The sequence below is a fragment of the Asparagus officinalis genome, chromosome 3 (genome assembly GCF_001876935.1).
Source record: "Asparagus officinalis chromosome 3, Aspof.V1, whole genome shotgun sequence".
NCBI lineage: Eukaryota > Viridiplantae > Streptophyta > Magnoliopsida > Asparagales > Asparagaceae > Asparagus > Asparagus officinalis.
The window spans coordinates 55480018-55503668 of NC_033796.1; the positions used below are offsets into that span (position 1 = coordinate 55480018).

General features: G+C 32.2%; 1 protein-coding gene across 1 annotated transcript; it reads right to left on the reverse strand.

The window, feature by feature from the left end:
• On the reverse strand, positions 901-8702 carry LOC109834171 (probable prolyl 4-hydroxylase 9). The gene is made up of 8 exons (XM_020402110.1): positions 8482-8702; positions 8281-8403; positions 6616-6773; positions 4176-4278; positions 3638-3733; positions 2637-2702; positions 2437-2556; positions 901-1308 (listed from the first exon to the last, which is right to left on the reverse strand). The coding sequence occupies exons 1-8, from the start codon at positions 8620-8622 to the stop codon at positions 1228-1230; spliced, it is 888 nt and encodes a 295-aa protein (XP_020257699.1). The 5' UTR covers positions 8623-8702; the 3' UTR covers positions 901-1227.

The following is a 23651-nucleotide window of genomic DNA, read 5'->3' on the forward strand; positions in this document are numbered from 1 at the left end:
TGATGATGACAAGCGGGCAACAAGCTGCGCCGCTAATCCTTTATATAGAGATTGATTAATATTTTGGATCATAATTTTTTTTGGAAAAATTTGCAAAATAGATCTATTTTGCTAAATATTTAGCAAAACAGACCGTTATGCTAAATATTTAGCAAAGTAGACCTCTTTTTGACCAACAGGTCAAAAAGAGATCGATTTTGCAAAAATAGACTATTCGAAACATACGAGACTAGTAGTCGCGTATGATTTAATGGTGATAAAATCATACGGGACTACTAGTCCTGTATGTTTCGAATGGTCTGTTTTACAAAATCGATCTCTTTTTGGCCTGTTGGCCAAAAACAGGTCTATTTTGCTAAATATTTAGCAAAACACATCGTTTTGCTAAATATTTAGCAAAATAGGTCTATTTTGCAAATTTCTTCTTTTGAAAATTTTTTTGTTTTTACAAGAATACATAATATAATTTTGACGGACTTATACGAGGGAGAGTTTTTTTTTTCTTTTGTTTTTTTTTCTTGCCCAAACAAGAAAACAAAAGCAGGAATGCCTAATCAATAATGAGGTTTTCTACGCATGTACCCTCCTAAAGATACTATACGTCGGTATAAATGCGGGTATAACATAGCTCTAGATTCCTCACCAACTTAAAAAGTTACGTTAATTTTATCATCTCACGGATCAAAAATGTCTCCCGCAACCCATATTTAGAAGAATTCATCAGTAAATCTGCCATCAAGAATTAACCAACTCACAAAGACTTGCATACATCAAACAAATGTTTTTTTATTCATGAAATTTTGCTTTAGTACATATATGATGCCTGATACAAAAGATCTACTTCTAAAGTAAATGTTAACTATACTACATTTTGGTATTAATTTGATAATGCTCCACAAATTTCAAGCCAAAATTAGAGGAGTTTCTTAACCTTTTTATCATTCACATGAATACAAGAATAAGATACCAAATAATAGTACAACAAGCATTACTCTATTTCTGTGTACATTTAGCCAGCTTATATAATCCTCCCTCCCACTACATTTACCAAAATTCTGACAAGGTCACATAAGGTGATAAATGAAAGGCCAATATACAAAAGAATACAACTGTGCTGTACTAATTAAATTAGATGATTAGATCTCTCCCATTCTTCTGCAAATTTTTCTCCTTTGATGTGCAAAAGACAATCGCGCATGGTTGCCACACAAAATGGTAAAACCTCGGTCAGTTCTTTTTGTCTCTGATCCATTTTGTCGCAACCCATTTCTCTCCTTTAATGACAGGGCAGCTACCATGAAGAGATGTCTGTATACAGAAAAACATGCTTAGTCCAAAACCATACTCGAATGACTACAAAAATGTTATATAAGGGTAAATTTCGAAAAAAAACTGCCATGAAGTTTGAAGTTTTTGTACAAAACTACAATAAACTCTTATAATTAGACAGAACTGCCATAGTTGGCAGCATTTAGGGTAAGGTGTTGCATGCTTTGCCCATGGATGTTTTGGATAATTTTGTCCTTACATACTTTATATATGTTCTGCATTGCCCTCTCCCCTTCTTGTATTTATAAGGATAGTCTGGACCTTTCATCCAGGCCATTAACATGGTTAGCAGCAATTTCAATAGCTTATGGTATTTTTCTCCAGTTTTAACGAGTTCATAGTAGTTTTCTCAATCGAAAAATGATTTCAAAATATTATGGATAATCCAGTGTCTGAAGAAACATTCTTTAATCCTTTTCCAGACAACATTGGCTTAGGTCAACCTCACTTGCACATGTATGACATGAAATAATAAATACAACCACATTGAGGTTACATCTTTAAAAATCAGATAGAAGGCAGGGTTTAAGTACAACAGTTGCTGGAATGTTTTGTATATAACACAAAATCCTATATGTAATTCATCTAGAATATTAATGATAAGCAGAAAATTGAAGAAGACAAAAAAAAAACAAATTAACATTTTTACATGCCCCGGAGCCTGCCCCGCCTACCGTCGCCTAAATCACCGCCAGGGCACCAAAAAAACAAAACAGAAAAAAATTCATGGGTGTAGGATTAGAAGTAAATGCATTCTTTCAAGAAATTTGAAGCGGTTTTCATTTTGGCAGAGGAGAACAATATATTGCCCTAAAAATTCATCAAGTGCCATCAAATGACAGGCACAGATACACTGACAGAAACACTCAATTGAAAGAATTCTATTAGTGCAAGATAACAGTATCACAGCATATCGCAATTTCATCTATGTTATATGACTAAACTCGTTGTTTTATTTGTTTACAGTCGTTCTTTCTCTTTCATTATTTTAAGATGTAAAAATCAAAAGATTGTTAAGCACAAAGTAGTGACTGGCATTTAAAGTCAAATATCAAGATCAATGTAGTGACTGGCGTTTAAAGTCAAATACCAAGGTCAGTCACATACCGGGTCAATTGTCCCATTTGTGAACAATGAGTAAAATAAAAGACCATCTCCTTTGCGTGGCTTAACCTTTAAACCAATACACTGCTGGTAATCATAACCAATGTCCATATTTGCTCCATTCTGCAAGTCAATAAAGCTTTCTATAAAAATGAACTGGTCAATTTGAAAGAAAAGAGCTCTAGCAAATCCATTCTGCTTACTTCAAAGGGAAACATGGTCTCTCCGCCCTCCTCTACATCAGATAGATACAACAGAAAAGAAGCTACCTGAAAAAATAATATTTATATTGACAAAATTATGGTTTATTCAACATTATTTTAAATGGATAATATACAAAGGAGTATATGCTCTGTAAGTACGGAACCATCGCTTAGATCTAAAAAAGGCTTAAGATACTACACATGAAGCACCAAAAAATCTACCCCACCACAGGAAAATAAAAGAACCACCATTTAACACGGGAAAAAGAAGATAATAAAAAGTATTAAAAGAAGGAAAAATCTTTGGCTAGTATACCCATAAGTTCACGAGAAAAGGGTGATGCCCACCTAAAACCAGTGTGAAGTCCGAGTATGGGTAAAGATAAGTATGACTTGGACATCATGAAAAGAGCAGCATCAGCTTACAGCATATGATCTTTAAAACAGAATTAATACCTTCATGTCTCTTACATAATCTAATCATAGATTAGGAGAATTTAGAAGAATGGATCCCTGGCATGTCATTGACATCTTCAAGTGATATCTGTTAACGTATTTGCTTACCGAAAAAAAAATCATCATTGCTCTAAAAATGTTTCATACGGTATTTAGTTATTGGTACTAGGCATTGTGTTTTACAAATAGCTATTCTAGACAACAATGGTTGCTGGGATTTCAAAGACGCTTTTTGTTCAAACCTGGTTCTTTGTATATTTTCTGCCACAATGTCTCTAAGGTGAATGTGAATATTAACACATCAGTTCAGCATTTAGTGGGGGCGACAATTTTACCCAGTACCTGCTAGTCTGTTCGGACTGTGGGTTTGGGTCAAGCACATAATGATGCATTTCATTAGCAAATTTTCTCCTGTTTTCAGGCATTCATATACTAAAGCTTCCCATGAACATAATACAAAAAAAAAAAGTCAAACAACAAATTTCATACATATTGACAACTAAGTTAGTCAGTCCGGACAAAGCAAGATGAATGTTGTAACTGACCCGTTGGCTCTTTTGTGGACCGTATTCAGCTGGGTTGAAAGCGTCATAATGAGAAGCATACTTCTGCCCGATCTCATAACGAAGGATATTAAAAGCCTGCAACATGGTACCAGTCTGTTGTTACTCAAGTCTAGTATAGTCTTCCCGAAATAAAGAATTGACTGACTTGAATATGCAAACTAAACATGATAAAACTTTGACAGGAGGAAAGGTATTAGATATAGGCTGCATAAGAATAAATTTTTGACCAAGAGTCAACCAAATATTACTTAAAAATGGTAAGAAACTATACATTTCCCAATGGCAGGCTAATATTTGTCTAGTCTAGTCAGGATTTGCAACCATAATTACAAATGAAAACCATATTATAATTCAACAGAAACCTTCGCGAGTTGAAGCATCCAGAATGATAAGGTTTCCATTTTATGGATTATGAATCTTAAGTTGGATCTTGTATTGCTAACCAACTCATTTACTCATACCTTGAGCTTTTAAGTCAACTGCAAAGTACAATAAATTCCATGAAATCATGCTATACCTCTCCATTCTCTCTTGGAATCATTGTGGCCCTTGCTATCTTCTGTTCAACATAGCTCAAAGTTCCAGTTGAGTCTTCGGAGGCACTTACAAAAGTTCCAGAACTGCTCACCAAGTCAAATAGTTAGTAATTGACTAAAGAAATCCACAAAGTACAATATTAGCCTGATAAGCACTAGCATTAGCAGAACAGTTCAAAGTCCAAGTGCAACAGCTATGCATATTTTCAGAGTTGGGAAGAATGTCTTCATGATGTGTCCTTCAGCTTCATGATATCCCAAGTTCCAAATATAAGAAAGCAGAACTGAGAAATGCATCCAAGAGATCGGGTTTTAAAGCTCCTAGAGTTATGAAAACGTTGATAAGGTTACCAAATTTAAGCGATGCAAACTTTAGAAGCCGGACGGCAAAGACAGAGGCACACATGGCCATGCCATAGACAAGAAAAAAAATTATCCAGCAACTGTCGTCATAAAAAAGAAAAACTAACTCATTCAAGGCAAGAAGATTCAGAGTGAACAGTTCACACTGTCAGCATTACCCAAAAAGCTTACTAAGAAATTATATTGAGCAATTTATGTTGGTTCATTATATGAAAGCCACATTATAAAGTACTCCCGTCGTGCCTACTTGTCTCACTGAAGAGTCCAATGGCTTTTTTATGCGTTTTATTATAAGTTGAGCCATAATAATTTCTAAAAAAAATTGCATTAACCAGATTTCGGGTGAATGAGTATCAGAATACTTCAATTCAAAATCCTTTTAACATTTTTTAAATTTGTCGTCTTTTATAGGCATTGTTCAATACAACATGACAAACCAACTTAATTTTTCTGACTAATGAGGTTGATGTTAACGCTTATATCCATAGTTTCATAAAGGAACTATGATGCAGCAATAATAATCTCTTCCATTCAGCTATCTACCAATGCGCAAGCAAATATAAACATTCTAGAGACAAATTCATCAGACATTGTATATTTTATATAAAAAATATAGGATACTCCACCATTAAACATTTAGTGTCGCATGATTTCCCGCAACAGCTAATTAAATTATGTGTAGTGATGAAGTAAGTAAGTAAGCAAATAAATAATAATAATAATAATAATAATAATAATAATAATAATAATAATAATAATAGGGCTAAGCGGGCCGCTTAAGCGGCCCACCCACGATTTCAAGCCCAAAAAATTGAGCTGGGCGCTCCCAAAAACCCGAACCCAGAAAAAAATGCAAAACCCAAAACCCAATACCCAATACCCAAAACCCAAACTCAAAAGTAAAACTAACCCTAAATCTGTTTCACTTTCACCTGACGCCGCCAGCAAAAAAAATCTTCGATCTCTACCAAACCCAAGTGCACGTCTTCAATCTTCCGACCGAGCTCGTCTTGGACTTCCGACCGAGCTCGTCTTCGACTACCTGGGAGATCGACGATCGTCTTCGAGCTTAACTTCCGAGCTCGTCGTTCTCACCTCCGACGTCCTGGACTTCCGAGCTCATCGTTCTCACCTCCGATCAGATCCGGTCAATATCGATAATCCTCCGGCCCTAATTACAACGTAATTTTGGGGAAATTTTCCTGCGTGATCAGTCAATTTCACTCATTTCTTGTCTTTCCCCTTTATTTCAATTTCAATTTCCTTTTTTTTCTTTTTTTCTTTTTTGATTTGATATTTGATCTTCATGTTAGTAATACTTTTTCAGTTCAATTTGTGGTTATACTGATCTCGAGACTATTTTGTATCTTCAAAGAAGTTGTGAATTTTGTGATGTTCAAAATTTTAGCTGGGTAAGTACATTGGAAATTGTCAATTTAATGAGATTACGAAATTCATTGATATATGCTCTGTATGTCTGAGTTACAGCTGTAGTGTATCATTATTTATGGTTGTGTTTGTGTATTAATTTCGACGAACAATTTAATTACGAAAGGAGAAGTGATTCTGCTTAACACAATGTGGAGCTAGGAGCGCCCAGCGTTTAATATAACATTGATAATAATAATAATAATAAAGAAAGTTAAATATTCAAAACCTATTAATTTAGTGATTATCAAAATTTTGTGTAATATGCAATTAACTTATTGTTTTATTTGAATTTAACCCAGCCATAAAAGGAGGTCAATCCAACAACCATGCAGACTTGAAGAACAGACAGCTTGCAAAGGGCCTGCTGTCAACATACCAACTTATGGCTAACAAATAGTTGAGAGTTAATTACAAAAGCATTGCTAACAGCAACAATACTGGCGGATAATGTACTAATATCACTTATACTTTCATGGAACAAAAACAAATAGTTGAACCAATTGAAACACCCAATCAAACACCAAGTTAAACCATGCAACTATCGTAAATCACGTGTGCATAGAGTTCCATTGTTTCTAAACAAAGTTGCACTGGTGTACTTATGTCGCATATATAAGAAAAGATTACCTTGTCCTTACTCCTTTTGTGGTATCTTCAGTCTCCCCCTTGCGTAAAGCCAGTGTTGATGGCTTAAGTCTTGTTTTAGCCTTTTTTATTATTATCTCACATTGTTCTGCTGATGCAAATTTTGGAAAATACAGCGCACGTGGTTTCCAGCTCAAAACCTGCTTCGAAAGATAGAAGAAATAAGTTGATGTTAAGAGGAAATCAACTCAGAATGATAAAGTAGTCACAAATTTTAATTATTATCTAAGCGTTTCCGGTCAAAATGATATAACAATGGAACAACAAAGGAGAGGTTAATAAAATTTTGTAAACAGTTTCCACTGACATGAACCTTCTGAATCACTACCGATATGAGATAATTGCTAGCTTAGAGATGGTAATGATTAAAAAATTTGGTTTGATGAGGTGACCCTTATAGTACATGATGCATAATTATGAGAATGATAGGGTGCTAATGAGTTTACAAGTTTTGCTCATATTATTTAGATATTAATACCTCAAATCTACAATAATTCCATATTAGTCCCTCAAATCTCAATAATTGTTCATTAATCCTTCAAATCCTAAGGGGTCTTGCAACTTGGTTCCTCAATGACCAAAATACCCATTACTTATGATTTCTCTCTTAAAACTCTTTAGAAAGGGCTATTTGCACTTTAGTACTCTAAAGTTTACACCTTTTTAACATTAACACCCCAAAGTTTTTGACACTATGACACCCAGAAGTTTACTTTTTCAACTTTGATACATTAAAGTATTTTGTGACACGTGTTATGACCAAGTTTGTGCCATTTTCACTTTGATACCCCCCAAAGTTTTATTTTTGACACTTTGACAAGCCAGACTTTAGGCTATTACAGTTAGAAAATATGTAAACTTTGAGGTATTAAAGTAATAAAATGTGCAATTTTTTTGTATGAAAGTCAAAAAATGTGTAAACTTGGGGTATTAAAGTGTCAAAAAATTTAGGGTATCAAAGTTAAAAAAGGTCCAAACTTTGATGTATGAAAGTTTAAAAAAGCTGTAAACTTTTGTGTCAAACAGCAAAAAAAACCTTAAAAACATTAACTGAGGGTATTTTGGTCATAGAGGGACCAAATTTCAATAAAACTAGGATTTGAGGGACTAATGAACAATTTCAAAGATTTGAGGGCCTAATATGGAATTATTGTAGATTTGAGGGACTGATATCTAAATAACCCTATTAAGATACACCTCTTGCAAGAGTATCATGATGATAATTAATCATGCAAATTGCAGATAACCAACCTTTATCTACTCTTTCAGTCGAATCGTCATCGTTCAACTCGTTTATAGAACGCATCGCCCCTAGTATTGGTCTCTTTAAAAGGTTAAATCGCAGATAAACCCCCTTTCCCTCATGAATTGAGGGTTGATGTGTTATCAAAGGTGCATGCGAGGGGGTTATCCGCAATTTACCCTAATTCATAGCTATTTACCAAATATGCCAAAGCACCGTTACTTAGCTCTGAATTAATGCGATTAATTGAAATCATGCACTATGACCCCTTTCTTTTAAGCATTTTTTTTAAAATACTTTCGTTACTGCAGATGATTCTCATCATTGTCAACATTCAAATTATAAATGAGAGCAGGAATTTGGAACTCGAAGCCATCAACCGAAAGAGATTAGGATCTGATGACCTGGAAAGGGATAGGATGGGGATTAGGATCTCCGCTCTCCCCATGCGGCATTGCGAGCAGCTCCCCACCGTCGTCAGCCATTTCCATGTACCTCGTGCGAGGTACAGCCTCTCCTGAGTGACCCTGCGGCACAACGTAACAACGAATTAGATCAAATTCGATCCAAGCAAAGAGAGAAATGAAACAATAAAAATAAATTACCTTGGGAGAGAAGAGCATGGATCCGAAAAATCCAGCGAGGAAGAAGAGAGAACAATAGAGGATCGCCACGGGGAGCGCTAGCTTCCTCCTCCCCAGACCCCAGAGAACTCTACCTCTGCGATCTGATCTCATCATCGCCATCTTTTTTCTTCTTTTTCTCCTTTTTTTTTCTCCCCGATTAATTTTGGAGGTGCAAACAGAAAGGGGCAATTTTTTTTTCAAAGTTTGGTCGGAGAAATTACGAGAGGAGAAGTCAGGATGCTTACGGGTTGGGCCTAGTTTAGCACATTTGATAACTTTGCAATGTCCGGTCCACAAAGATAGGGCTAGACATCACAGTACAGCCCATTTAGGGCCTAGGGGTGTTTGGTTCAATGGTGAGCAAAATAAGATTAGGAAAGGAATATTTTTTATGGATTTCTACCTAATCTATAAAATCTATAAAAAGTTTAAGGATAATTTTATGTTGTCATGGAATTTTTTTTTTATCTTTCTATGTTTATTTCATAACATGAAAAAATAAAATCCAACTTTATATAAACCCTCCAATTCTTATTTTTTAGTTTGGTTTGGAATGAGAAAACTTTGGGATAAATGGTGAGAACACCTTAGGTATTCTTACCACTCACTAGTGAACAAAATATTTAAATAAGAAGTTTGAATAATCTTATCTGTTTACCAAAATTCAAAACCGAAAAATACTATAGCAACGGCTAGTTCCAAGGCCTTGGAGGCTATAAATTTGGATTGATGGCTCATGGTGCCAATGTATCCTTCATTCTTACCACTTTTTTTAAATTCTCATAGTTTGCAAGTTTCCTCCCCTCCATCAATATGATATCAAAAGAATGCCCTAAAAATTTTAAAGTTTGGTGCGATTGCAATCTCCAAACACCCATGAAAGTGTGCAAGAATGGTAAAAATAAGGGGAGGCATTATTAGGGGTGTACAGAATACCCAAATAAAGAATGCAATTTTTTTGAATGTGCTTATGAAGGAGGAGAAATAAGCAACCAAGGAAACCAATTTGTCAAAGAAAATAGGTTCGGAGATAAGTATTTTTTAAAATCAAAGAGACTGGAGAAAGAATTGAAACTTGTCGAAAAACAACTACTAGCTTAGAAAATTTTAGCATTTTTACTAGTGATATTTTGTATTATTTTAATTATTATAAACCGCATGTCATGTATTTGTACTTACAAAAACTATTGATATTATAATGAAAAATTTTATTAGAATTGAGTAAACTATCATTAAAAATCGAGTTGATATTGTACGGCTTAGGAATAGGTCATTTTGTCAAAATTGAATGCTCCACCTATAACTTACGGGTTTATTGTAGATTGCATTCTAATGATGGATTGCCTTACCTAGACATTGTCATTTCAACGTAGGATGCAATCTCATCACATATTGCCTCATCTGAGCATAATAAACGTTGTAAGTTAAATTGCATTCTCAGTAAACGTTAATCATCATTGTCAAATATCAACTATGGAGCATCACAAGCTCCAGTAATTTATCAACCGACAACAACAAAATTGACAACAACATAACCGACAGCAACAAAACCGCACAAAAAAAACAACACAAGCTCATGTATGACCATCAAAACTGACAACAACATAGCCAAACCAAAGGAGCTTCACAAGCTCATTCCAATAGCAAAAAAACCAAACAAAAGGAGCATCACAAGCTCTAGATAAATGTTAAAACCGACAGCAACAAAGCCAAACCAAAGGAACATCACAAGCTCCATCTGATAGCAACAAAACCAAACAAAAGGAGCATCACAAGCTCATGTATGACCATCAAAAACAACAACAACATAGCCAAACCAAAGGAGCTTCACAAGCTCCATCCAATAGTAACAAAAACGTACAAAACGAGCAATACAAGCTCATGTATGACCATCAAAACCGACAGCAACATAGCCAAACCAAAGGAGCTTCACAAGCTCCATCCGATAGCAACAAAACCAAACAAAAGGCACATATCAAGCTCATGTATGACCATCCATGATCATATATTAATTTTTGTAAAAAAATGAGTTATAGATTTATACCTTCAACTACCAAGGGGGTAATTCAGGGCTGAAAACGTAAGCAACAAACCAAAGCAACCAACAGAGGCAACCAATCGAGAAATCGAAGCTCGAAATCAAACTCACCAAACCCACCGACAGCACCCACCGAAGCAACAAGATCAAAGAAAGGAGCTCGAAATCGAAGATTAATTTTTGGGAACAAACCTCAAAATCAAAGCTCGAAATCGAAGAAAGGAGCACAAGATCGAAGCCGAAAACTAAAGCAACAAACCCAACCGACAGCAACCCACCGAAGCAATAAACCAACCGAAGCCAACAAACCCACCGAACCCACCGACAGAAATCGAAGCCAACAACCACTATTACAAATAGCGATAAATAGCCCCATAATAGCAGCGCTAGTAGCATTAGCGATCCTTTTCTACTATGCTATCGCCCAATAGCGGTGACATATTACGGAATATGTGATTTCCGCTTTTTGATTGGTATTATAAAAGTGGTTTGGGATTTATTTTTTTAAATTAAATTCGACTTTTAACCATTGTATTCCACCGCCTCCCACGATTTTTAGCGTGCTCCCACTGCCTCTCATTGTCGCTAGCACCTAACTCAGCACTTCCTCTCATCTCCTTCGCCGTGAGCTCCTCCTAGGGTAGTCCTCTCACCGTTTAGCTCATCTTCTCGAATACGACGACTCTTTGACTTCTCCTCCAGTCGTCTTTACTATTATGTGATGATTACATGTCTATTTCATGTTTAGAATCTCTTTAAACCATCAAATATGCACTTTTAGATTTTCTAGATTTTTCTTTAATTTTTTTAGTATTTACATATATCTAAATTAGACCGCTATTTAATTTTACGCTTTTTACCGCTATTTCACCGCAATAGCCCCAGATAACCTTAGCGATGCCTCACCGCTACGCGATGCTATCCGCTATCGATAACCTTGCCAACAACCGACACTAGAGCTCGATCCAGAGCCTCATCTTTGAAAAAGAAATTGAAGAATGGTTCGAGAAGAGGCGCGAAGAGGATTGAGAAGAGGCGGGAGCAGATTAGCGGGAGAAGACCGAAAACCAGATCTAGGGTTTGTGAAGAGGCAGATTCTGAAAAATAAAGAGAGATGGAATATGTATGGGGTGTGTCAGTTTTTTCACCCAATTTCACCCAAACTCATTGGATTTGGGTTTTCATAAAAACTCTCATCGTTTTCAACTTTTAGATTTCAAAATCTATAAAATTGTTATGAACCAAATTTAGGAATAGGATACATAAAGAATTTTTTATTTACAGTTTTTCCCCTGTCAGATCCAATTTCTATTTCTATTCCATAAAAAGAGTGAAAACACCCCCTAGTAGTAGCCAACATCTCGCAGAATCCTTCACGGATTTTATTTTCTGTGGCATCTTGCATTATCCAACCTTATCCTCATAAATGATTGAATTTTTATTTTTCATTTTTTTAAATTTATATCAATCTATTGTTTTCAATTTTAGACCCAACATTCATGGAACCAAATGGAGAACAAGATGGCATGTTTCTATATGTTGAAACTGCTAGAGTAGTGTTATATGCCCTTAAACATCCAATACATTTTATTGGATTTTAATTGAGTTTATTATTGCACATGTTGTTTGAGTATCTTTTATATAATTGTTATATTATCCTTAGAGATTATTTTGTTAGATCATGCACTGTGATGGTCACTTGCTTGGAGATATGATCTAATTCAGAGATTTCTTAAATTTGTGCTTAACCTATAACTAGTAAATGATAGCATTGTTATAACAGGTTATTATACATGACAACGACATATAAGATGTGATGGTTGATCTTAGTTATCAGGAATGAAGATTCCCTAGGTGTATGTCATAAGCGCATATTTGATATGTGTAGTACAAGACCTTTTTTTTCTCTAGGACGGGTCACCTAAGAGATAGATAATTCGAATTGTTACATGGTCTCTTAGACTTGATGATATTATCATTTTCGATTTGATAATCTAATATACTTTGATATGATGGTTAAACTTTTTTTACAAGTGGTATACAACCTGAAATGTTGGGTTATTAGATTTTATTTAGGGAAATGATGGATATCTAGATAGGATCCAGTATACTCATTTTTATGAGTTAATTTATTATGCATATCCCTTGAAGATATTAAATTCCCGTCGACGGGTGATTTTTTTTTAAATTATTTTTCTAAAATTATTTTCTTATAAAATAAAATGTTTTAATGTTTCAAAATGATTTTTTTATTTATGATCATAGGATTACAATTTTTTAGGAATGAGCAAATAGATGATTCGTCCTGCTCAATAAAGTTTCCTAAAATAAATTGATACTAGAGGGGACTGAATGTAAGATAATATTATTCATGAATAATTAATCCCATGTTATGAAAGAGCTTTTATGAACAGTTGGTCGGATAGTGATTTGATTGTTAAATTAAAATTATTAATTTGATTAATAATTGGTTCTCGATGTGAGAGCCAATTAGTCTCACTAATGTCATTAGAAGAGGTTTATATGCAATACAATTCTATTTCTATCATAATTGTTATGGAAAGAATATTCCATCTTTAAATGTTATGGATATAGTTTTAAACAAATAAAAATTGTTTTGAAATTGAAATTTATAAGACATGTCCAATCCTATATATATGGTTCATATGTAGCCTTGAAAAAAAAGGAAATAGATTTTGAGAACCTATCTCTCAGTATTGCTCCTCTTCGGTGACGGGTGAATTTCAGTTGGAGGTATTTTCTCTTGAGGAAACTATTTTGCTTTGATCTTGGGACGGATTATCAAAGAAATTCAAAAAGCGTTTCAGGTATTTTTCTAGATTTTATTAATTTCGATTAATCTACATGATATGCAATTTTCCACTGCATTTTATGTTATGATTCCAATAATGGTATCAGAACAGGTTTAGAATCCAATCTAATCAGATTAAATTATTTTTTTTGAAAATCCGGGTTAATGTTCATCGCCCAATATTACTATTCACAAAGGGTATTGTTCATCGGCCGAGAACATTGTTCACAGCCGGCGGTTACTCTTCGTAATCTGAAATCATTGTTCACAATCGTTGGTTATTATTTATGGATTAAAATTCTTATGATTAGATCACAGAATTTCTTTTTCCTTTTTCAATTGTTGTAATATCGGGGTTCTTGTTAGATTTGATCTAAATAGAGTTTTTTAAATTGTTATAATTACTTTCTTTATCAATGGAGTTGTGGCCTATAGGATGGGCGGCGGAGGAGGAGGTAGCTGGAGTTGAGATTTGATCTCACAACAACATTAAACAAACAAACAAAAAGTTTTGGATGATCCGAAGATCGACCCCGCCGTCACCGGAGCTTTGGTGGTGGCGGGCTATCCCACAAACAAAGCAAAACCCTAACCCTAGATCTTCATTAAAGAAGATGGCCTTAGTGGGTTTATTTTCATAAAGGGTTATGTATCCAAACCCATTAAGGCTTAAGTTTAATGAAACGGGTTTGACCCGCAAACAGAACCCAAACCCGAAACTTTGATAATTTGAATTTTACTGTAATATTATTATCAGACCCTTGTTTGACCCAGAAATTATTCTGAAGTCTACCAATGTTGATTTGTTTTTGCTGTAAAATTAGTTTCAGCCCTGTTTAAACAAGAAACTATTCTGGAACCCATCTAAAAGAAGTGGTTATTTCTAATTAACCCTAAAAAAATTACAGAATTTGTTCTGAAGCCCATATACATGTATAATTTATTTTCTTGTGTTGAAAAGATTATTTAACTCTTGTTGATTGATAATGTACCATTGTATTTTTGAAATACTTATTTAAATTATACATGTGACATGGTTGTATTGTTTTTTAAATTATTTAATTTTAATTTTCATGAGATTAAAGTAATACATGAAAAATTACTAATAGGTCTAGAATTGTTCTGAATTACTTCTATTAAATAAAACAGTTTAGAATTTATTAGAAATTGACTGTTGTTATTTTCTCTTATGTTCTCTCAATTATAATAAATAACAAAAGTTATATAGAAGTGTAGATAGATTAATATTTAAGAAATATAAATCTAAAGGTCTTTCATCATAAAGATATAACTTGGATAATAATTTTTTAGCTTATATGATGCCACAAAGGATGGAGTTTGTTAAAACTTATAATCTAGTTATATATCGCATAAGGATGCCAAGTATATTATATATAATGGGATCACTAGACAAAAATAGGTAGTGACACCTGTTTTATATAAGATAGCTGGATTGATGGGTAAATACTTCATTGACGTCTTGGGATGCTTGCTAAAATAGTAGAGTCATGTTATACATCAAAGACCAAAATTAAAGAAAGTCATTAATCGTTAATGATTGAATAGACTGATTCTATCTTGTTTAATTATATTCGATCTTGAAAATCTGGAGGTTTATAATTAAGCTTGGATTTCCTATTCACATTTTTATATGAGAGAAATATATTAATGTGAATTTCATTACTTAAATTATCCCTTAGTAATGATTGTAGAATAATAAAATATAAAATTAAGATTCTTATGTTATTATATTCTGCTTGTGTAGGATGACTAAGTTTAGTCCTTTTGCTAAGCTACTTGATGACTATAAACTGACTGGCCCGAATTATGTGGATTGGAAAAGAAATTTGTTTATTGTCCTTACTGTTGAAAATTTAATGACTATAAACTGACTGGCCCGAATTAATATGAATTTCATTACTTAAATTATCCCTAGTAATGATTGTATAATAAAATATAAAATTAAGATTATTATGTTATTATATTCTGCTTGTGTAGGATGACTAAGTTTAGTCCTTTTGCTAAGCTACTTGATGACTATAAACTGACTGGCCCGAATTATGTGTGACTAAGTTTAGTCCTTTTGCTAAGCTACTTGATGACTATAAACTGACTGGCCCGAATTATGTGGATTGGAAAAGAAATTTGTTTATTGTCCTTACTGTTGAAAATTTAATGACTATAAACTGACTGGCCCGAATTAATATGAATTTCATTACTTAAATTATCCCTAGTAATGATTGTATAATAAAATATAAAATTAAGATTATTATGTTATTATATTCTGCTTGTGTAGGATGACTAAGTTTAGTCCTTTTGCTAAGCTACCTGATGACTATAAATTGATTGGCCCGAATTATGTGGATTGGAAAAGGGATTTGTTTATTGTCCTTATTGCTAAAAAATTAGCAAAAGTTGTCAAAGAGGACGAAATATGAGATTCTCGAGCATGACGAATGGGTTAAACGTAATGGGCTTGCAAAATGCTATATTATGGCTTCCTTATGTTGGCCTTCTTGTTTTGATGATGATTTACAAACAATTTACATCTAATATTGTTTGTCTAGTGTTTGTGTTTTATATTTATTCTAGAAAAATAATATGTTGGAGGATGGATGGAATCGCGCATTCACGATCATATCCAATGGAGGTTGGCGAAATTATGGAGTGAAGCCTACGTAATTCAAAGTTAAAGATTCAAGTTTAAGTTTCATCCACAAGTGTATCAAGATAGAGCTTTTTTGAAGATCACAAGCTTGGGTAAATTTAGTTTTAGGTTTTATATTATGTGTGTTAGTACTTTAAGCTCAATCATATACACACATACACGTTTTGGTTTCGTATATATATAGGTATATATATACATATATGTTTTGGTTTGATAGTTTTCAAGTTTTACTATAAAACAATTGAATACAATTGAAAATACATTTTTTGTTTCATACTTATATGCATATATATGATTTCATCAATATCAATTTTATTTACTTCAATGAAATCATGTTTTAGTGCATTATATGTGTATATTGATAAAATATGATATTTATTATTTATAGACTTCATAATAATAGTTTACATCTTTCTTCAAGTCTATAAAATCATTTTGTATAGTTTACATCTTTCTTCAAGTCTATAAAATCATTTTGTATTGTTTCAAAACATGGTTAAGCTAAAATGTTAAAACTCATATTTTGTATTGTTTCAAAACATGGTTAAGCTAAAATGTTAAAACTCATATATTCACATTTTCATGTTTTGGACTATTTTGCAAAATGATGATATTTTTATTTGGGAGGTCCTTTTTGAAAACTGGTTTTTGTAGCATGTGTATTATCATGTCTACAATTATTTCCCAAAGTTTTACATTTTTTAGAATTTGTTTGATATTTTTAAACAGTGTTTTAAAATTAGAAAACTGTTTCAAACCTGTTATTTTTCATATATCAGTTTACGGTCGACCGCCACGGTCGTATAGGATCTGAAATAGATACACTAGAACACTAGAGGAGGGATGAATAGTGTTCTTTTAAAATTTATGTAAAATAGATTATAAATTGCAAAGAAAAAAATAGCAATCTCAGAAATTCACAAACACAAACACAAAGTTTTATACTGGTTCCACCAACCCGGTGTACATCCAGTCCCCAAGCAAATCCCACTTGAGAGTTTTCACTATGATTTTGAATAAACTTACAAAATCAAAACATGACCAATTTGTAAGTCCCTGTAAATTGTAACACCAATTGACAAACACCTTGCCAATTTGCACACCAATCTCTAAACCAAGAGATTAACACCTCTCACAAACCGAGAGAACTTTTGAAGCAATAACTTAATTCCTATAAGCCTTGATTTGTAGTGTAGTGTAGTAATGGCTTAGGAATGATTCTAACTTTTGTAAATTGCCTAGACAAGTATTTTAATGAGGATCAAAGGCAATTTCAGAAAACTTTTCTTTTTCTCAAAATCTGAATTTTTGACACTTGAAAGATGCACAAATATCAAAGCTTATAGGTATATATTTTTCGTGCCTTTTTTCTGAACAAATAACCTATTTATAGCCCTTAAAAAGACAAGAATTTTAACTTTAAAAACATTTAAAAACGGCTGAACAAATAACCTATTTATAGCCCTTAAAAAGACAAGAATTTTAACTTTAAAAACATTTAAAAACGGCTATAAACAGTCATTAATTCAAAATTTAAAATCTGAAAAAAAACTGTATCTGTAGTCGACTACAAGACATAGTAGTCGACTACACTGAGTTACAATCGACTCAGTGAATCAGAAAATTTCTTAGTAATCGACTATAATAAGCATTAGTCGACTAGTCATGTGTTTTACACAAACATGACTGAAAATTTTGTAGACTATATTAAACATTAGTCGACTAGTCATGTGTTTTACAGAAATATGACTGACAATTTTGTAGTCGACTATAATATTGATTAGTCGACTATATCTGAGTTTTACAAAAAAATGTAATGTATGAAATGTTTTGACACTCAAATATTAATTATAAACTCTAATGGTTAATATAGGAGATTTCTATAATTAACCAACATACTAAGCATGTGTTAGTGTGTTTTAATATTTATGTGTGTGTGTGTGTGTGTGTGAGTGATCAAGACTTGTACAATAATTCTAAGTAAAGAAAATGTAAAATACATTATCTCATATGTTCTTCATCTTCTTCACTTCATAATGCCTTGAACTCAACTTGCACTTGTTCATATTTTGATATTGAAAGCTGCATATAAATGTTAGTGTATTTGTATAACACACATTGTATAAATTATTATCATCAAAATAATGTCATGGAGACATGATATTCAACATTCTCCCCCTTTTTGATGATGACAAACAATTTATGCATATGTAAGTATTTTATAAACAAATTTAAACATTATGAAATAAACATACTTACTCCCCCTGCATATATACATATTAGAGTCTATAACATTAACATGAGTTTTATACCATTTCTCCCCCTTTGTTATCAACAAAAAAAAGACAAATATTTATGCTAAACATGACATTATTTCTTCAACATGAGCTAATACTTCAAACAAATCATCCAGATTATGAACATAGTCCATAACTTCACCCATCTAAATAGGTAGGCAAAGACTTGCCATAAAGACCAAAAGTTTCACAATGTTCATCACCATAATCTGTTTAAATTATATAGCACATATATTAACTATCCAAAAACACCATAGTAATGTAAACACATAATCAACATACTTGACATAGTAGCAACATAACACATTACATATGTCTTAATACCAACCCACAACTACATAGTTTTTGATACTTAAACATAGATAACTAACAAAAAGAAAAACATAATTGTTTTGAAACTAAACACTAAAACATCCAAATCTAATATGATGCATGCATAGACTTCTAAGGTGCTGGAGGAGGTTGATGTCCTTGAAAGTATGCACTAAGCTTTGTGTCCAAGTCATCAAACTTCTTGATTAGCTCTTCTTGATTACTAATAATATAGGAATTCTGAGAATATAGAGCTTTTTGACCAGTTTCAAGTTCAAGAATACGTGCGGATAGTGTGTTGTACTGCACATCTGAAAAACATGAAGGTTCTGAAGGAAATGGTGGTGGTGGTTGACTAGATAAAGTTCCGGCTTGATGAGATGATTGAGGTATATCATGTTGTTGTTGTTCTTGAGTAGGTGGAGGCTCATCGTGAGGATTTTGATCATGAATTTCAAAATTAGTTAACTTTATTCTTGTAAGAGCATTAGAGTCAAAAAATTCGACGGTTCGAAAAACCGATTTTTCAAAAGCTAGATCGACATTGAATTTTTCAAAGACTTTTGTTAAGAAAGCACCATAAGGAAGAGATCCTTTTTGTATTGCCAACAAAATTTTATAATAAACGGCAGCCCAATTTACTTGAATATTTCCCATAATAGCATAAAGAGCTTTTGCTAAATCTATGGAAAGGAAATGAAAGCTCCCCATTTTTGGAAACATGTTATATGCTAGGATTCTAGCAATGAAACAAGGAATTGGACGGAGTTTATTTGAATTGTTCAATGGTTTTCCATAACCCGGAAGAAAGATGTGATTAGATAATAAATTCTCATCATTCATTTTGATGGAACTAAGAGTTACACCTTTATAGGGAATGTTAAAAAAATTTCCAATTGACTTAGTAGTCAATTCAATTTCTATCCCTTTTACAAGTGTGGTTAATTTTTCATGTCCACGAATTGTTTCCACACAAGTGATATTGGTGTAGAACAAATTAACCAAAAACGGATATGTAGGTTTTCTATTTTCCGATGAAAATAATTCTAAAAGACCCACATTTTCAAATAAGAACTGAAATTTGATGGTATGAAATCGTCAAATTTGACGAATCTACCTGGAAGAACTTCGAAAGATGATATTTTATTGAATTCTTCAAGTAAATACGGACTTTTTAAATAGACAATAATTTCATCATTAACATTAGAATGAGTTTGTTTAGCTTTCTTAGCTCGATCTAGACATGATGAAGAACACGAAATGAACTTGGAAACCAATAAAGGATTGAAAAGCTTACCCAAAATGATGAAACCATAGATGTAATCGGCTATTCTTGCTTGTAGTCGACTACAGGACCTGAATAAAGCTTGGAATCAAGGAAATTTTTTGAAGAAAGAATTGGGAAAGATGAGTTTTTAAGATGCCCTAGATGAGGAAATGGGATTTCTGAAATGGGGAAGAAGAGGGATCGGTTATGGTTTGAGAAAGAAGAAGTGAATTAGGGATTTTAAAATGTTTTTCTTGTCAAATATTTGAATGGTCAAGATTAGATAAGAAAAAAAATTGTGTGGTTTGGATTTGATCTAAATAAATAATAGATATAAGGCTAGGATTTGATCAGACTATTGAATGGTTGAGATTAAGTTTTTGTAAGTTAAACGGGTATTGGGTTGTGGATTTGATTGTAAAAAAAATCCAAAAGACTGAAAGTCTGTAATTTTTGTAAAACTGTTATTAGTAGTCGACTATAAACAAAAGTAGTCGACTACAGGTTGGTCGACAGAAAGTTTTTTTCTGACTGTAATAAAAAGTAGTCGACTACAAGGAAAATTAGTCGACTATACTAAAATTTACAGAAAATCCTATATGCAGTGCTTGTGCATGTAGTCGACTATAATGAAAATTAGTCGACTATAAAACCTGTGAATACATATGAACTTTAATTTAAATCATCAATTGAACATATACCTAATTCCCTTCTTAATTTAACATAAATTTCTTCTCTTAAAGGCTTTGTTAATATATCTGAAATTTGTTTATCAGTAGGTATGAATTCTAACGAAATATCACCTTTAAGCACATGATCATGTAAGAAATGATGTCTAATATCAATATGTTTTGTACGTGAATGTTGAATCGGATTTTTAGATAAATTAATTGCACTTGAATTGTCACACATTATGGATGATATGAGACAATTTATGCCATAATCTAATAAAGTTTGTTTCATCCATAAAACTTGAGCACATGCAAGACTTGCAGTAATATATTCTGCTTCAGTCGTTGATAATGATACTGAATTTTTCTTTTTACTAAACCAAGATACAAGTGAATGTCCTAAGAAATAACACGTTCCACTTGTACTTTTTTTATCGGATTTACATCCGGCAAAATCCGCATCACTATATGAAATTAAATTAAATGTGCTATGTTTTGGATAAAACAATCCATAATTTGTAGTATCTTTAAGATGTCTAAAAATTCTTTTTACTGCTTTAAGATGAGATTCTTTAGGATTAGATTGAAATCTAGCACATAAACATACACTAAACCTAATATTAGGTCTACTTGCAGTAATGTAAAAAAGTGATCCAATCATATCTCGATATAGCTTTTGATCAACATTCTTACCATTTTCATCTTTGTCAAGAGATGTAGTAGTACTCATTGGTGTTGGTTTGCTTGTTGTATTTTCCATTCCAAAGCGTTTGAGTAAATCTTTTGCATACTTACTTTGATTGATGAATATTCCTTTTTTTAATTGTTTAATTTAAAGTCCAATGAAAAAATTGAGTTCACCCATGTGACTCATTTCAAATTCATCCTGCATAGTCTTAGCAAACTCTTGACAAAGATTGTTATTAGTAGAACAAAAAATAATATCATCTACATATATTTGGATTAATAAAATAGATTTATTTATTTTCTTAATAAATAAAGTTGAATCTACTTTTCCAATATCAAAACCTGAAGTTAAAAGAAAAATCTTTAATCTATCATACCAAACACGAGGTGCTTGTTTAAGACCATATAAGGCTTTCTTAAGTTTAAATACATGACTTGGAAAACTTTCATGTTCAAATCCGGGAGATTGTTCTACAAAAACTTCTTCTTTTATAAAACCATTTAGAAAAGTACTTTTAGCATCCATTTGAAATAAATTAAAATTCATAAAACATGCGAATGCAAGTAGAATTCTAATAGATTCTAAACGAGCAACAGGTGCATAAGTTTTATCATAATCAATATACCTTCTTCTTGATTATAACCTTGTGTAACTAATCTATCTTTATTTCTAACAACTTGACCAGATTCATCTAATTGGTTTCTAAAAATCCATTTTGTTCCAATAATGGATTTATTTTGAGGTCTAGGTATAAGATCTCAAACATTATTTCTAGTAAATTGGTTAAGTTCATCTTGCATAGCTATTATCCAAAAATAAGCGAGTAATGCTTCTTTTATATTTTTAGGTTCAAAAAAATAGTTGAAATAAAAGCAGTATGGTCAATTAAATTAAAATGAGATCTAGTAGTTACTTTATCAGATATATTACCAATAATTAAGTCATGTGGATGATAGTAGTTACTTTATCAGATATATTACCAATAATTAAGTCATGTGGATGATCTTTAACTTCTACAAAATCCTTTGGTAAATCATTTTGATATATTACCAATAATTAAGTCATGTGGATGATCTTTAACTTCTACAAAATCCTTTGGTAAATCATTTTATAAATTATCATTATTTAAAACATCTAGCATTTTAGTATCATTTTGAGAATCAACTAAATCCTCATCATTATCTAAAACAATAGATGTTTTTGTAAAAATTTCATCAAAAGATACATGCATTGATTCTTCAATAACTAATGTTCGTTTATTATATATTCTATAAGCTTTACTATGATTAGAATATCCAACAAATATTCCTTCATCAGATTTAGAATCAAATTTATCTAAGTTATCCTTTGTGTTTAAAATAAAACATTTACACCCAAAAACTTTAAAGTAAGATACTTTAGGAATTTTATTATAAAATAATTCATAAGATGTTTTTTTTAAGATAGGTCTTAATAAAACTCTGTTTAATACATAACAAGCTGTTGATACAGTTCTGCCCAAAAATATTTTGGTAAATTACTATCACACAACATGGTTCTAGCACATTCTTGTAAAGTTCTAAAAATATTTTGGTAAATTACTATCACACAACATGGTTCTAGCACATTCTTGTAAAGTTCTATTTTTTTTTCTACAACTCCATTTTGTGGAGCAGCTCGAGGAAAAGAAAAAGTATGTGATATACCATGTTTATCACAAAAAATTACAAAAAATTCATTTTCAAATTCACCTCCATGATCACCACGTATAGAGATAATAGAAGTAGATTTTTGATTTTGAATTCTTTTGCAAAATATAGAAAACTCATTAAAAGCATCATTTTTATGTTTAAGAAATATTACCAATATAAATCTAGAATAATCATCAACAAGAACAAATGCATATCTACTTCCATTTAAAGATGCTACTCTAGAAGGACCAAAAAGATCAATGTGAATTAATTCTAATGGTCTACTTGTAGATATTACATTTTTAGATTTGAAAGAAGATTTGTGCATTTTTCCTTGTTGACATGCATCACAAAAATTGTTTTTAAAAGAAATCTTAGGTAAACCATTTACTGAATCATTCTTAGAAATATTAGAAATATGTTTAAAGTTAACATGTCCAAAACATTTATGTCATAAAATAGAATCATTAGATGATGCAAGAAGATAATGTTCATTTGAAATATTTTTCATAGATAAAACATATATATTATTCTTTCTATGGCCTTTAAAAATAATAGTAATTAAATCAATATCATAAATTAAGCAAGATTCTTTTTCAAAAACAATTTTAAAACCTTTATCACAAAGTGTACTAATACTTAGTAAATTATGTTTAAGACCATCAACTAATAAAATATTATCAATAATAGATTTGTTTGGATTACTGACAGATCCAATACCGATGA